The sequence below is a fragment of the Embiotoca jacksoni genome, unplaced genomic scaffold (genome assembly GCF_022577435.1).
Source record: "Embiotoca jacksoni isolate LCO1_2020_lvr unplaced genomic scaffold, fEmbJac1.0.p SCAF_6, whole genome shotgun sequence".
Classification (NCBI taxonomy): Eukaryota; Metazoa; Chordata; class Actinopteri; family Embiotocidae; genus Embiotoca; species Embiotoca jacksoni.
Window position 1 is genome coordinate 9,085,755 of NW_027185414.1, and position 13,110 is coordinate 9,098,864.

Genomic DNA, 13,110 nt, shown 5'->3' on the forward strand with positions numbered 1-13,110 from the left:
GAAAGTAATTAGGGGGTCTGATTTTTCTCACGACACACTAACAGTGACTTCACACCAATTAGTGGCTGTTGTGACAGGTCTAATGTTAATAAGCCTAAATAATTAAGATTCTCCAAAATCATATGCAAATAAGGGGATGATGCTAATGAAATAATGTGGTACAATGTAGACTCAATGTGCAGCAAGGAGCCTGTAAGAACATCTTTTGATCACATGGTTTAACAATGTTTTGTTCTGCTTAAGTGTCTGTCGTAGAGTTTTAAACCATTCAACATGATTTATTAACAAGAGTCAGAGATCTAAGAGCAGATAAGGAAATACTAACTTTTATTTTTGCTATTTTCATTCAAATGACAACACCTGCATTTGGCAATAACTTCCTCCATATCAAGTTTACAAAAGTGTCTGTAAACATTAAAGTGCAAAGACTTTGCTCGCCATTTATGGCACATATCTTTTAAAGGTTCATGCTACAAGCACTCCAATCTAGTTTCATGTGAAGAGTTCAGTCAGTTACCTTTTCATTTCAACCACACAAGTATACCCTACTAATAATTTTTTTGAAACAAAAAATGCTATTCAATAAATTTTGGATGATGGTCCATGGTTTCAAATCAAACAAATAGGTGACAGAAAGGCAAAGGTAAAAAAAAAATGGCCGTTTGTCTTATGTACCCTGTGACTGTTTGAAAAAAGAACAACATGATTAATGTTTAAAGTTGATCATTCAAATGAAAAGAAAGGAAAATAAGAACAAAATGCAATAGAAAACCCTCCTTTCACTGCTTGAAATTCCCCAGAACAGTGTCCAGGATCGCAACACTGTTCGGCATTTCTGCTTTTGTTCAGTATAGGCTTGAAGGGCCCTTTGCTGGTTTTAATTCATGAAATGTTCAGTTCATTTAGGGTCCCATTCAAAGTGAGAATTCCTGATGAAGAATGTGTCCAAGAACACATCAGACTCCCATGTACTGGGATGTTATTGTCTTTGTTGTGCTATATCCGGGCGTTTTAAAAATCCATCAAAGGGGAACAGGGGAGATTGGACAGTATGGCAAAGGGCCTTATTGTCAATACTGCTATTGACTTCTGAACACATCAAGTGAGGGAGCTGGAAGCTAAGGCTCAAGCTTGCTCTGAATTGGCTAAGACTGGATTTACACAGCAACAGAAAAATCCATTTTTAAATCTTATGTGGTCCCTCTCATGAGGTTTGACCTGTAACAAGAGTTCAGATATATGCCAAACAGGATGGTAGTAAAAAGAGAATAAAAGCTTCTGTTTCCATGTAAATGTAGCTTATGTGTCAGGCATGTGCCCCAGAGGTGAGTCAGCTGGTCCTAGTAGCCGGTACTTTTCCTCCAGAGACGGCTCATTGGTGCTGCCCTGCAGGTGGATCAGTGGCTTGGTCTGCAGCAGCACACAACCCCTTCCCCGGGCTCGCCTCTCCTCTTGGTTCCTGCGATTGAAGATGTTTATTCTGTTGTCGAGCTCAGGGCTGGCATTTTCTGAGCCAGTGGGACTGGGAAGCTTGAGGTTGACAGGGTCTACTGCCAGGCCCTTTTGAGCAAGGCAAGAGTCCTCAGAGAGGGAGGAGAGTAGCTCCTGCACCACCATGCTGGGGTCCCTGCAGGGGTCCTGGCCTGAGAAGGAGGGAGGACAGCAGCGATGGGAGCAGTAGCTCAGACTGAGGTCCTGAGCTGTGCTGCTGCTGCAGTCTGTCATCGATGAACCCTGCGTGTGGCTACTCAGGCTGTGGGGGCGGGCTGTCAGGCTGCCGCTGGAGCGTGATATGCCGGTGGAGGCGTCACTTACAGCACTGCCCACCCGCTCCATAGCCAGCATCGGATTTGACTGGATGGGGTTTGTATTTGTGGGGAGGTGAACGTCAATGGCTGCCGTGGTGATAAGCCGGGCCCCTAAGCCAGAAGCTCCAGCATCTTAACGAACACGGACATTTAGAAAAAGTCACACAACAGACACAGAAATTAGCCCGTTAACAATGATTGACCAAATACAACAGTAAATTTGGGGTGTTGAATAACATAATTCAAAGACCATCATACAATAATCATATATACCAGAAGTAAAGAATTACTCTCTCTCTTAGAATTACCAGATTAATCAAAGTAAGTTTTAAATTAATATTTAAATAGCAGGGTGGATCAAAAGCTTCTGAGATTGTCCGTGTTGTGCGCAAACGGTGCGCAGCACCGTGACGTGCACGGAGCTCAGAGAAGCTTTAACCTTCGTGAGTAAGTATTCCAAGTTTTGTCGCTTGATCAAAATCAACATTTGAGTTACACATTTTTGTAAGAATTGGTTCGGGTGCGTCTGCTTAAGTCTCAGGTGAGTAAAAAAAAATCGCACAGAGCACACATCCCAGTTTGTGACCATTTTTTTCAAGGAACAGAAACAAGTAGAGGGGAGCCAAATCTGGTGAGTATGGGTGGAGGGGAGTGACGATTGTTTAACCGTGGGTGAGAAACGTGGGTGTTTTCAACACACTATGAGGGGGTGCATTGTAATCTTGGAGAACCCAAGAGCCATCGCGCCACAGTTCAGGTTGTTTGCACCAGATGTTTTCCCCTCAAATGCCTCAGAATAAAACTCAGTGCTGACAGCCTGACACTGGGGGACAAATTTCACAGTGCATCACCCCGTGAACGTCAAAGAAACCCACTTGGTTGCGCCTCATGCTTCTTTTTTGGTTTTGAACAGTGACATTCTGCCCCAAATGTTACTCAAAACACCTCTACAGGCTCATTTCTTCATTGCCATAGGCTTCCTTAAGGATTTCGAGGGTCTCCTTTCTGTATATGACTTGGTTTATATTAATGTCTTTGTAATTGTCACTTACCACTGCTGGCTTCACTGTAATATTGGCTGATGTAGTTGTTCATGTCATCACGTACAACTGGATCTGAATTGATCATAACAATCAAAATAATGGTGTGATTTTCATTTCAGCAGATCAAGTTCCAAATACAAATACTGGAATATTTTTTTTTTAAATATACATCTTCATATTTCTGATGTTTTACATCCAAAACCACCACGACTCATGTTGGTGCTTACAGTTACAATTTCCTGATTTTGATGTCAAAAATTTGTCCCTACTTGTATCCCTGCTGCAGATTGTTAAGTACCATTCTCAACAATCTAACTATTCAATGCCAAAACAAGTAAAACAATATTGTGGAAATAAAAAGCAATCACATCAATACATAATATATAACCGCAAAATAACAGAGGACTCAAATGACATACAGTAGATAAATGACTGTTACATTACCCACTAAGACGCAATCATTTTTAATGTCTTCACTGTACATGTCAGATTAAGGACTAACAGATGGTTAACATTCCCAAAAATAACAAAACAATGCTAATTAATTAATAAATACTGTTCCTTGCATCATTAGTGCAGTTACAACTCTGCAGCCCCCTTTTCTTCTTCACCACCACCAAAACTAACACATCACATAAAAGTGCAATATTAAGTAAAGGTATGCATTAACCTATTTGCTGAAAGACTTAACAAAAGCCAGTTTTTTTTCTTGCTTGTTCAATTGCGATAATAAACTACATATTTGCATAAATGTTAAATATACATGTCTTCACTATTGTTATTGTTATTATTGGACAGTTTTTAATGTTGTTTTCCCTATTCTATATAGAGAATGGACCAGAAACTGTAATTTGATCAATTAGGATCAAATTAGGGTTAAATATAGAGTAACAGATACCAATGCTCTGTGACTGTAATTGGATTTCACACCTTTTTGCCTGTACTTTGGTCCATTCCAGTGCTCATACCACAAACTAGTCCAAAATGGAAAATATCTCTTGTGTTTACAACATAATATTGACAGAGATGACTTCTGCCCCAGGTGCTTTATGGGCAAGGGGTCTGGATCACACACCGCTGGGCATTAGCTGCACTTTATTGCACTCTGACTAAACTGGGACAGGGACAGGGTGGGGTTGGTTTCAGGGATGGGAGAAATGGGGGAGAGTAAAAGGGACGAGGAGCTTTGTTCAGGCTCTGATCCCTCCATTCTAACAGGCCTCAGTGTGCACAGTGAATGGCTGTGATCTGCTATGCTCTTCTGCTCGCTTGATTGGTCTTGAGCTCACTGTCCGCTGGCTGAGTGCGAACCCAGAGTACCCTGAGTGCTAGCCCCTGTCCCGCGGGACATGCTGCTGACTCTGATGGGTAATTTCATTTATTTTTCAGTCTAAAATATTAATCCCTGAGCCACCCCTGGAGAGGAAGCATTGCACTCACTAAAACAAGACAGAGACAATCACTCCACAATTAATAACACATGAGTCTTAAGAAAAAAGAATGGGCTGTCCAGCATACATAAAAGGCTCTCCTCCTCCTTCTGTGACAGTCAAGTTACCAGGCTGTCATCTGTCTGTGGAAAAGGAGAGGTGACATGCTGAGGTCCTTTTAGTTCGTCTAAATTACAATTTTGATGGGTGAAACGTTAGTTCTGCACCGAAGGTTAACGTGGATGAACAAAATAAACAGTTTTAGTACAGGACAAGAACAAATAGACGTGACTACATGGTTTTGGAGATTTACATCTTTTTTTTGCCATGTTAGCATGAATGTCAGAGTCTGCTATTTTGTCCGATGGATCTTAATAATTCTGATGATCCCCTAAGTTGTCATGTAGTGTAATCACATCAAAATAGCAATTTGTTTAAAATTTCCATCAGCCTCTACTATACTTTGTTTTTATTACTAACAAGCAGATATTAACATGTGAACAGTCTAAAATATGACCACAATACCCACTTAAAGTCCTCATGTTAACATTATCGTGGGCATGTTATCATACTGACACTAACCCCGCAGACCTGCTCGCATGGTTGTATACTTTCAATCTAATATCTTAGAGCAGTTTCCCAACACTTGTTTAGACAATGTGATAGGTACAGTATGGTACCTTGAAATGTTCCATCCAAACAAACATGTCTATGTGCCTTTCTTTGTTGGATCCTCTCTCAGGACCTGAGAGAAAACTCCACTTGCTCATTAATTAACACAAATTTCTTTAAATCTGCATGGTTTGATATTCCGAGCTGTGAAAACCATCAATCTCCTGAGACAGTCACTCCTAAAGGGCACTGCCTTCATAAAAGTTCCTGCAGGTGAGAGACAGACAGAAGCCTCTGTATTCTTTTTTTTTTTTTTTCACTTTATTAATCCCCGAGGGGAAATTTCTTCGCTACAGCAGGGGGGCTCTCAGGGGGGAGCTGCTGCAACAGGCTGCCACTAGCGCGGCGCCAGGTAACCTGACCTGAGGTGCATGTTTTTGGATGATGGGAGGAAGCCGGAGAACCCGGAGAGAACCCACGCAAGCACAGGGAGAACATGCAAACTCCGCACAGAAAGGCCCAGGACCGGATTTGAACCCGGAACCTTTTTGCTGTGAGGCGACAATGCTAACCACTGCACCACTGTGCTGCCCTCAATTCAATATTCAATATTCGGCAATACAAATAAATTTGACTTGATTTGAGTTCACCTGACTTGACATTATCTCTGTGGCCTAAGTGCTAATCCCAGTGACCATGTTTCTGTAAAAAGCCCCACTTGTTTCTGTGAGCCAGATTTCCCACTATGCCCTTGGGGTAATATTGTGGCCACTGTGGAGCCTCCTGGTGCCCTATTGTGGTTTGCAGGTGAAGGGGAACAGATGTTGACAGAAGCCCACTCTCTCCTAACAAGGCCCAATGCACAGAGCACTCTGTACCTGAAATAGCCCGAGTGGCCTGGGCTGGCTCGGCTGGCCTCGCCACGAGGGGGGCAGTTATGAAGACAGTGGGGGCATGACAGAAGCCCATGCACCCTGACGTAGTGTCAGTGAACATGCTTGTTTTCTCCAGGATTCACCAGATCCTAAAAGCTTTTTTGCCCTTGCATTGATCCCAGAGCGCCTGCGGTCAGATGGGTGTTGTGTGTGAGCACCGAGGGGCTAAGAGCCTGGCCTCGAAGATGCTCCAGGGCTACTGCTCCAGATTAACTTTACACTGCTCTGGCATCCGGTTCACCTGATGTTACCACATTACAGACTTTTTGTTCCACATAATTATGTACATACTTTATGCAGCACCTCTCTCTTGGTTTGTCATGCGGCTTTCTCAAGCAAAAACTGCACCTGGCATGGGATGTATTCAAATAAGCCATATTTATTAATGGCACAGGTTTTTGTCTTAGATGCAGCTGTTTTCTGTTTTTATAACCAACTCATATAATATAACAGTCAAGTGCCCTTCAACCCTGTCCACACAAGAACAGCTTTGGAAACCATACTATACCTGCAGTGGCATGTGGCTCCCTGGGGTTTCTCTGACCGCCCTCATCGTCAGACTCTCCCGGAGTCAAACCTTCCACAACCTGGAAACTCCTGCCTTGTTTTCCCCATACATGATGGATCTGCATGGCTGCTTCTCGCTCTGCTGCGAGGTCTAGGTCCTGCTGGGCCAGATGTGCCCTCAGCTGCCTGATCTCAAACTGAAGGTGGTTGGTTTGCGTAGAGAAAATAGTGGGGAGTGTGAATGAATATGGAAAGTCAAAAGGGATTTTAAAAAGAAAGAATGAGTAGTTTGAGGGGGGGGGGATGGGTACGACAGGAAGTTAGGAGGAAGGCATGAGGAGTGGAAAACAAAACAGAGAGGGACAGAGAGAAGATGACAAAACAACATGATGAGGTGAAAAGGTGAGGCACATAGTGAGAAGAAAAGAGAGAGAGAGAGAGAAATAACGTTCAGCACAGTGAACATTACAAATATAGTTGTAAAAAAGTAAAATATGTTATATAGATACTCTGACACCTGAGATCATATATAAACCCAAAGAACATGGTATGCCCCGAAGTAAGTAAGTAAAGTATATTTGTACGGCACCTTTCACAGATATAAAATCCCAGAGTGCTTCACATCAATAATCCAGCAAATGCCCACAAACAGGAGAAAGCTGAACAGTTACGCTCACAGTAACAACAAACAAACTTGGCTCTTCACACAGGTGGAGAAGTAATCCAATAAAAGCTAATGAATAAAATGGAGCAGCTATAGAGACAGGCTATCCAAAAGCTTGTCTGAAGACAAGTGTACATTGTAACAACAGCTTGAAAACGTATTGTATTTCTGAAGAACAATTTAGTTAACAAGAATTTTGTGAAAGATTTTCTTTATTATAATACATTTATTTACCGTGGAATTCTGGTCTCAGACCAAAACTTCAGTAATTTCAGTCAATCTTTGGTAAATCAGTCACTGTTTATAATTATAGTCTGCATTTTCCAGTGTGGTACTGCTGGTCTCAGGAATAATGATGAAATGTGCTGAAAAACTCGACCAGTTTGTGAGGTATTGCTGCCCTCCTGTGGTGGCAGAGGAACTGACAGTTTCTTACAGCCAAGTGCAACATGTAGCCTGTGAAGCCTTGATCACACCATTAGTGCAGAAAACCATATAATACTTTCAAACAATGGATGGTTACATGACTGTAAAATACAAACTATGACTGTAAAGCAGTTTGTGAGAGACCTCTACAATTAAAGTCAAGGCTTTCACTACTGACATGTGTGACTATGTATGAGGTGCACTTAAAGGTGTGTGCTACTCAGTTTATGTATTTAGAGTGTTATACACACACTCTCATACAAAATGTGGCTGTAAAAGTTTGTTTACATAAATTGTTTGCACACAATGTGCAGAATTGAAGCAATGACCAGTTTAGAGATGCCGACTGAGACCAGATTTCCAAGAAGTAAAAAGTGTACGTAAACACACTTTAATACTTTTTAAATACACTTCCTCCCCTCCAATCTAGTAGTGTGGACCGACACGCTTTTCTTTAAAAATATTGCTGAATGCACAGCTACTGTCTCATCCCTCACCCAGATCCACATCATGGGTGCTGGCAAGTGCGTGTGCTGTGAATGAGAACCCCATATTCCTCATGTTATGGCTGGTTGTTTGAACAGTTTTTTAATATTATTTATGTATTCTAACTCTGTCCTTCAGTTTATGAGCTCATTTTGTGGACGTATGTGCGGACCTACAGGCTGTGGCAGGCTGTGAAGGTAAATCTAAGGTGTTTTGGTACTCACGGCCTGTTCCTGACATATCTGAGTGAGACGCTCCAGCTGCTCCTCTCTCACAGCCTTGGTCTTCTCACACTGCTGGATCTCCAATTCCATCTCCACTTTGACTTGTAGCACATAAGCTGAAATGGAAAAGAAGGGAGAGAGAGTGACAGAGAACTTGAGAAAAAGACACAAGACCACATAAATAAACAGTGTGAGAGGACTGTGAAGCGTTATGTTGAGGCATCAAAACTTACTGAGAAAAAATAACTGAAGTAAGACAGCTGGTTGAGATACTATACAGAGCATAATAAGAGTAGATCGAGGTCAGAGGTCAGTGTTGGTGGACCATTAGTCTTTTGCTCCAAAGATGTCTGTCATCGCACACACAACCCTCATTATTTACTGGTAACTACTAACCTCATAGCTGTACTGAAGGAATAAGATGTTGAAAAGGTTTCACAGGGATTTTGGCTCATGGCAATGTGAAGGTGTCACAAAGTTTAAGTGTATTTTCAGCCCAGAATTATAGTGTGAACATCTCGTTATAATGCATCCGAAATGTCTTAAACATCTGTGGCCTGTGTTCAACATCTGGATGAGCTGAAGTCACAATCCTGGCATGGCCCCAGAAACTGCCGTACATTAACAATCAGTGATGGTGTCAGTTTGACACAAAGTGGGTAGGCCTCAAAATGTACGCTCCTTACATACAAAATCGATTAAGAAGAACAATGAAATGAAACATTCAGGTACTGGATGTGATGCTGCATTCAGTTGATGCTCAAGAACTATGTGTACCAAGAACAAACCAGCACAAGCTCATACCACCTGGATGGTTTCTCACTTCTTATTCAATATTACATACAGTTTTGGGGATATTTTGTATTGTCTAGTCTTGGTGGTCACATGCACACCGGATCTTCATCTTCTTCTTCTGTGATATACCAGATGCGGCTCTGACATGTACTTTATCCTACAGTGTAGTTAAATGTTGCCAGCACACTCTGACGAAGCTCACTTGCTTTTTGCAAGGCTAACTGATTTCATCAACTGTCATCATCACGCAGCTGACTGTTTGTTTTATACAATTGTTTCTTCCTTTTTAAATTATCAAACAACCTCTGGTAAAATATAGAAAGTATAATGCGCAAAAATATCATAAGGGCAGCCAAGCTAGAACTGATGCATCAAACGCTTAAATCATGTCTTGGTCAATCAGTAACTCCACCTCCTACTATCTTACTGAACATTTTATTTATACCTGACACACTTTCTGGGGCAGGATGGGAAGGTGTACCTAAAAAAAGAATCATGAGAATAAATTTGGATACCTGTTGTCATCACAGTTGACAGATAATCAGTCTTTCACACCTCTCTGTCATCACATTTGTAAGTCAGCCACATGATATCACACATGGTAATGTTGTGTATCCTGACTGAATGTTGCAACAAGAAACATGAAGTTGTGAAACGTAATCAGTAATTACATGGGTCCTGTTCATAAGCCTTTGTTGCTGTTATGATTGTAGAACCGAACTATTAGAGGACTCAAACAAGGCTTTCTGTTGCAGAGAGGAGTAGAGAACAGCGCACCGCCATCGCCACATGCTCCTTGTACCTATTTATAGTCATGCTGGCACACACACTTCACAAAAGGAGGAGACATCAGATGGGGTCAGTCCAGTCAGAATTCAAACAAGCATGAAAAGCTCTATCAGAAGTTCATTATTTAGCCACACAACGTGCTAAGTGTGTGTGTGTCCTCACAGCACTGCTGACAGCTTCTGGCAACACATGCATAACAGTGTAATTCACACTACAACTGATCCCAGAACTTTTTACAGACCAACACAGCATCCTGCTCCTCTCTATCCACTCAGCAGTCAAATGGTTCACTGCTCACACAAGCCTGTGCATAAAGGGCTGGGCCATATATTAATATAATATCAATGTCATGATATGAGACTAGATATCATTTTGGATTTTGGATATTGTAATATTGTGGAATAAGTGTTGTGTTGTTTTAAAGGCACTTAGTAATTATGTCCAGCACATTACTGATGAGTACTTATCAAAAGTCACATTGTGTAAATATTTTGTGCAAGTACCGATAGTCATCCCTACAATATTGTCACAATATCAATAAATGTATTTTTGTATTATTTTGTCCATATCACCCAGCCCTACGTCTATTTAACACACAAAATCCTGATTTCCTGAATTTTGGTACAGACATAACAATCATCACATAACATGAAACCTTTTTTTGTGTGTTAAATGTAACTGACATATACTGTACGGGACATGTAGATATATACAGTAGTATGTGCTGTATTCAAGGCATTGCCTTCATTAAGTCAAAAAAACATCGTGGTCTTACTGCACTGATGTTTATTTATCCAACAACATTTTTTTATTTGGTCAATGCGGGAGATGAAAGACATCCAACCTGCTGTGTATAATAAAATAAAAGTAATTTCACGTAGTTACACTACAATTTGTAAGAAGTGTCTCACTATGTTTCACAAAAATTAGCAATCCGACACCTAATGTCTGCAAATTGTTTTCAAATATACTGATACTAAAGTAATGTTGTTTTTTTTAAACACCTATTTTCCTTAAATTCGAAAAGTATATATTTCCCTTCTGATACAGCATTGCTAATACATCCAACTTAATTTTTCTATTCCTCGAAAATTGTTCTGCAGCTCCCTCGTCTGTAGTTCCACTCCCATTGGAATGACAGAAACATTGCCACTTTATACGTCAAGTTTATTCTGCCAGAGACTCAATCCCTCTTCTGCGATAACTGAGCCAGTCCCTCAGCTGTACATTTATTGGTTCGAGTGTGATTTTTTTTTTTTTTTTTTTTCCCCTGAGGTGTGTTGCTGCCTGCCTAACAAGGAAACTCAATCACTCACAAATATCAAACCCAACAGGTCAAGGTGTGCAGCAGGAAAATCAAGAGTTCATTCCCTGGGACCCAACGCTGCAGCTGCATGTTAAGAAGCACACTTCTCAAAAGAAAGATTCTCCTGCCGAGTGTCTGTCATCAGAACAAATCAATCTATTGTATCAATTCCTGAATTTATTTGTCATGTTGACCGTGTGCTCCTTATAGTTTAGTTAATTTGATCGTTTCAAACAACAGGTATGATTGGATGTTGAACAGATTAAATCCATAAAATATGGATAAAAGCCCAAAATCAATCAGGGTAAGTATTTAGATTGGAAATAAAAGAGATTTTTCTCTGCAGGTAATTATTAAGAACTGATTTAAAGGGAGACATAAGACGGGAAACTCTTTACTTGTGCCATGTCTCGCTTAACATGAACAATGTACACAGAGTTCCTCTCTGCTTTGTTTGCAGCTGATCCTGTATGCAGTCAGAGACCCGTCATGAGGGTGACCTCTGAACAGATATCGAACCAACATGCATTAGCATAGGGGAGAACAACCACTATATTCATTATGGCTTCTCTGAATCTACTTAACCAGACGCTTACAATCAATACAAATTAGAGTAGCAGAGTGGCAGCAATTTACTTTGAGGGATGATCAATAGTTATATTGCCCTGAATAGCAAATCATTTGTATAATCACAGAAAGAATGGGGTCATTTGACTGTTTCAAGGCCAGCTGATTTGTATGCACCCTTCTGAGTTAAGAAAGACTGGGTGCTTCTTTGGCGTGCTTCACGAAATGAATCAGTCTCACACATTTTTTGTCTGCCTCACCGTCAATGATCCTCTTTACCCTCCAAATGCGTAGGGTGATGATGAGGCTGATGGCGTCCCATGGGCTGCTGGGCCCATTGGCCACTGTGGAGGCCACCATGGGGGCCAGGGACAGCACAATGACAGCACCATCAAACACCTGAGGGGGTCACACACACAAGCACAAACAACATTCAAACACGTGCAACTGTTGCTGTGCCCGAATAAGCCCATCCAATCCTGCAGCCCTGACCCCGACTCTATGGACAGACTTAAAGGTTCTGCATATATGGGAGGTTTATTCATGTATGCTTGTACAGTGCATTGCTTTAAAGGAATATTTTGACATTTTGGCAAATGTTTCTTTCACTTATTTGCCTTCTTGTTGAGGATTAGACGAAAAGATTGATACCACTCAATGTTTGCACAAGGAACCTATCAGAAGCAGGCGGTTAACGTAGCTTAGCATAAACTGGTTATATCTAATTTATCTCTTCAAACATCCTGGTAGGTGTTGGAAACAGTCAACTTTTCCCTGGTTCCCAAGCTAGCCAGCTGTCAGTAGCGTCATATTTACCATACAGTTGTTTAAGTGGTATTCATTAACTCTCTGAAAGAAGTTGGATTTCCCCAAAACGTTGAACCCCTTAAGTGTAAACACTGGAAAAAAGGGAACATAGTATCGAGAATTCAAAAGATTCAAAAATTGGCATCAAGATCTGCCAGTATAGCAGTACTAACCTCAACTTTGTTCTCTATGTAGTCCCAGATCCCGAGCACTACAATTCTGAAGACAGTCTGAGGGAGACAGAGAGATAAATCAAAACTTTAAAATAGATAAGTGAGGGAGTGTGCTGACACATATCAAGAGCTCTTGTGATATTCTCAGTCCTTTTGAGTTGTCATCACATCCAACAACCTTTGTCAATACATGTGAAAGAAGGCCTGTGCCTGTTTTCTTCTTCAAATCTACTTTATTTCTATATACTGTTGAATCATAACTATGCAAGAATAATATATTGGAAAGTAAATCCACCCAAATTAGCTAAAAATAAAACAATAAGTCATATTTGATTAGATTTGAAAATAGGTTAAACAAAAATAGTAAACACATACAGTATCACTTATTTGCCTTTGACACATATATCTGTAGCAAATCTGTTACCTGATACAGATGTTTGACCCACAAACGAATAGCGCAACACGTGTAATCCAATCACATATCAAACTGTACTTTGCACTCTGCAAATGCTGTTGGCCATGGGACACTTTGTCGTGC

At 40.9% G+C, this 13,110-nt stretch overlaps 1 protein-coding gene across 1 annotated transcript in view; it reads right to left on the reverse strand.

Annotated features, from left to right (window-relative positions):
- Positions 1–310: 310 nt before the first annotated feature.
- Positions 311–13,110, reverse strand: part of LOC138213028 (transmembrane protein 266-like) — a 47,971-nt gene continuing 35,171 nt past the window's right edge. The window contains exons 6-11 of the mRNA XM_069173834.1: positions 12,573–12,629; positions 11,853–11,991; positions 8,136–8,251; positions 6,337–6,532; positions 2,861–2,923; positions 311–1,940 (exon numbers count right to left, since the gene is read on the reverse strand). Of these exons, the coding sequence (XP_069029935.1) occupies positions 1,300–1,940; positions 2,861–2,923; positions 6,337–6,532; positions 8,136–8,251; positions 11,853–11,991; positions 12,573–12,629 (1,212 nt within the window). The 3' untranslated portion in view covers positions 311–1,299. The remainder of the gene's footprint in view (positions 1,941–2,860; positions 2,924–6,336; positions 6,533–8,135; positions 8,252–11,852; positions 11,992–12,572; positions 12,630–13,110) is intronic.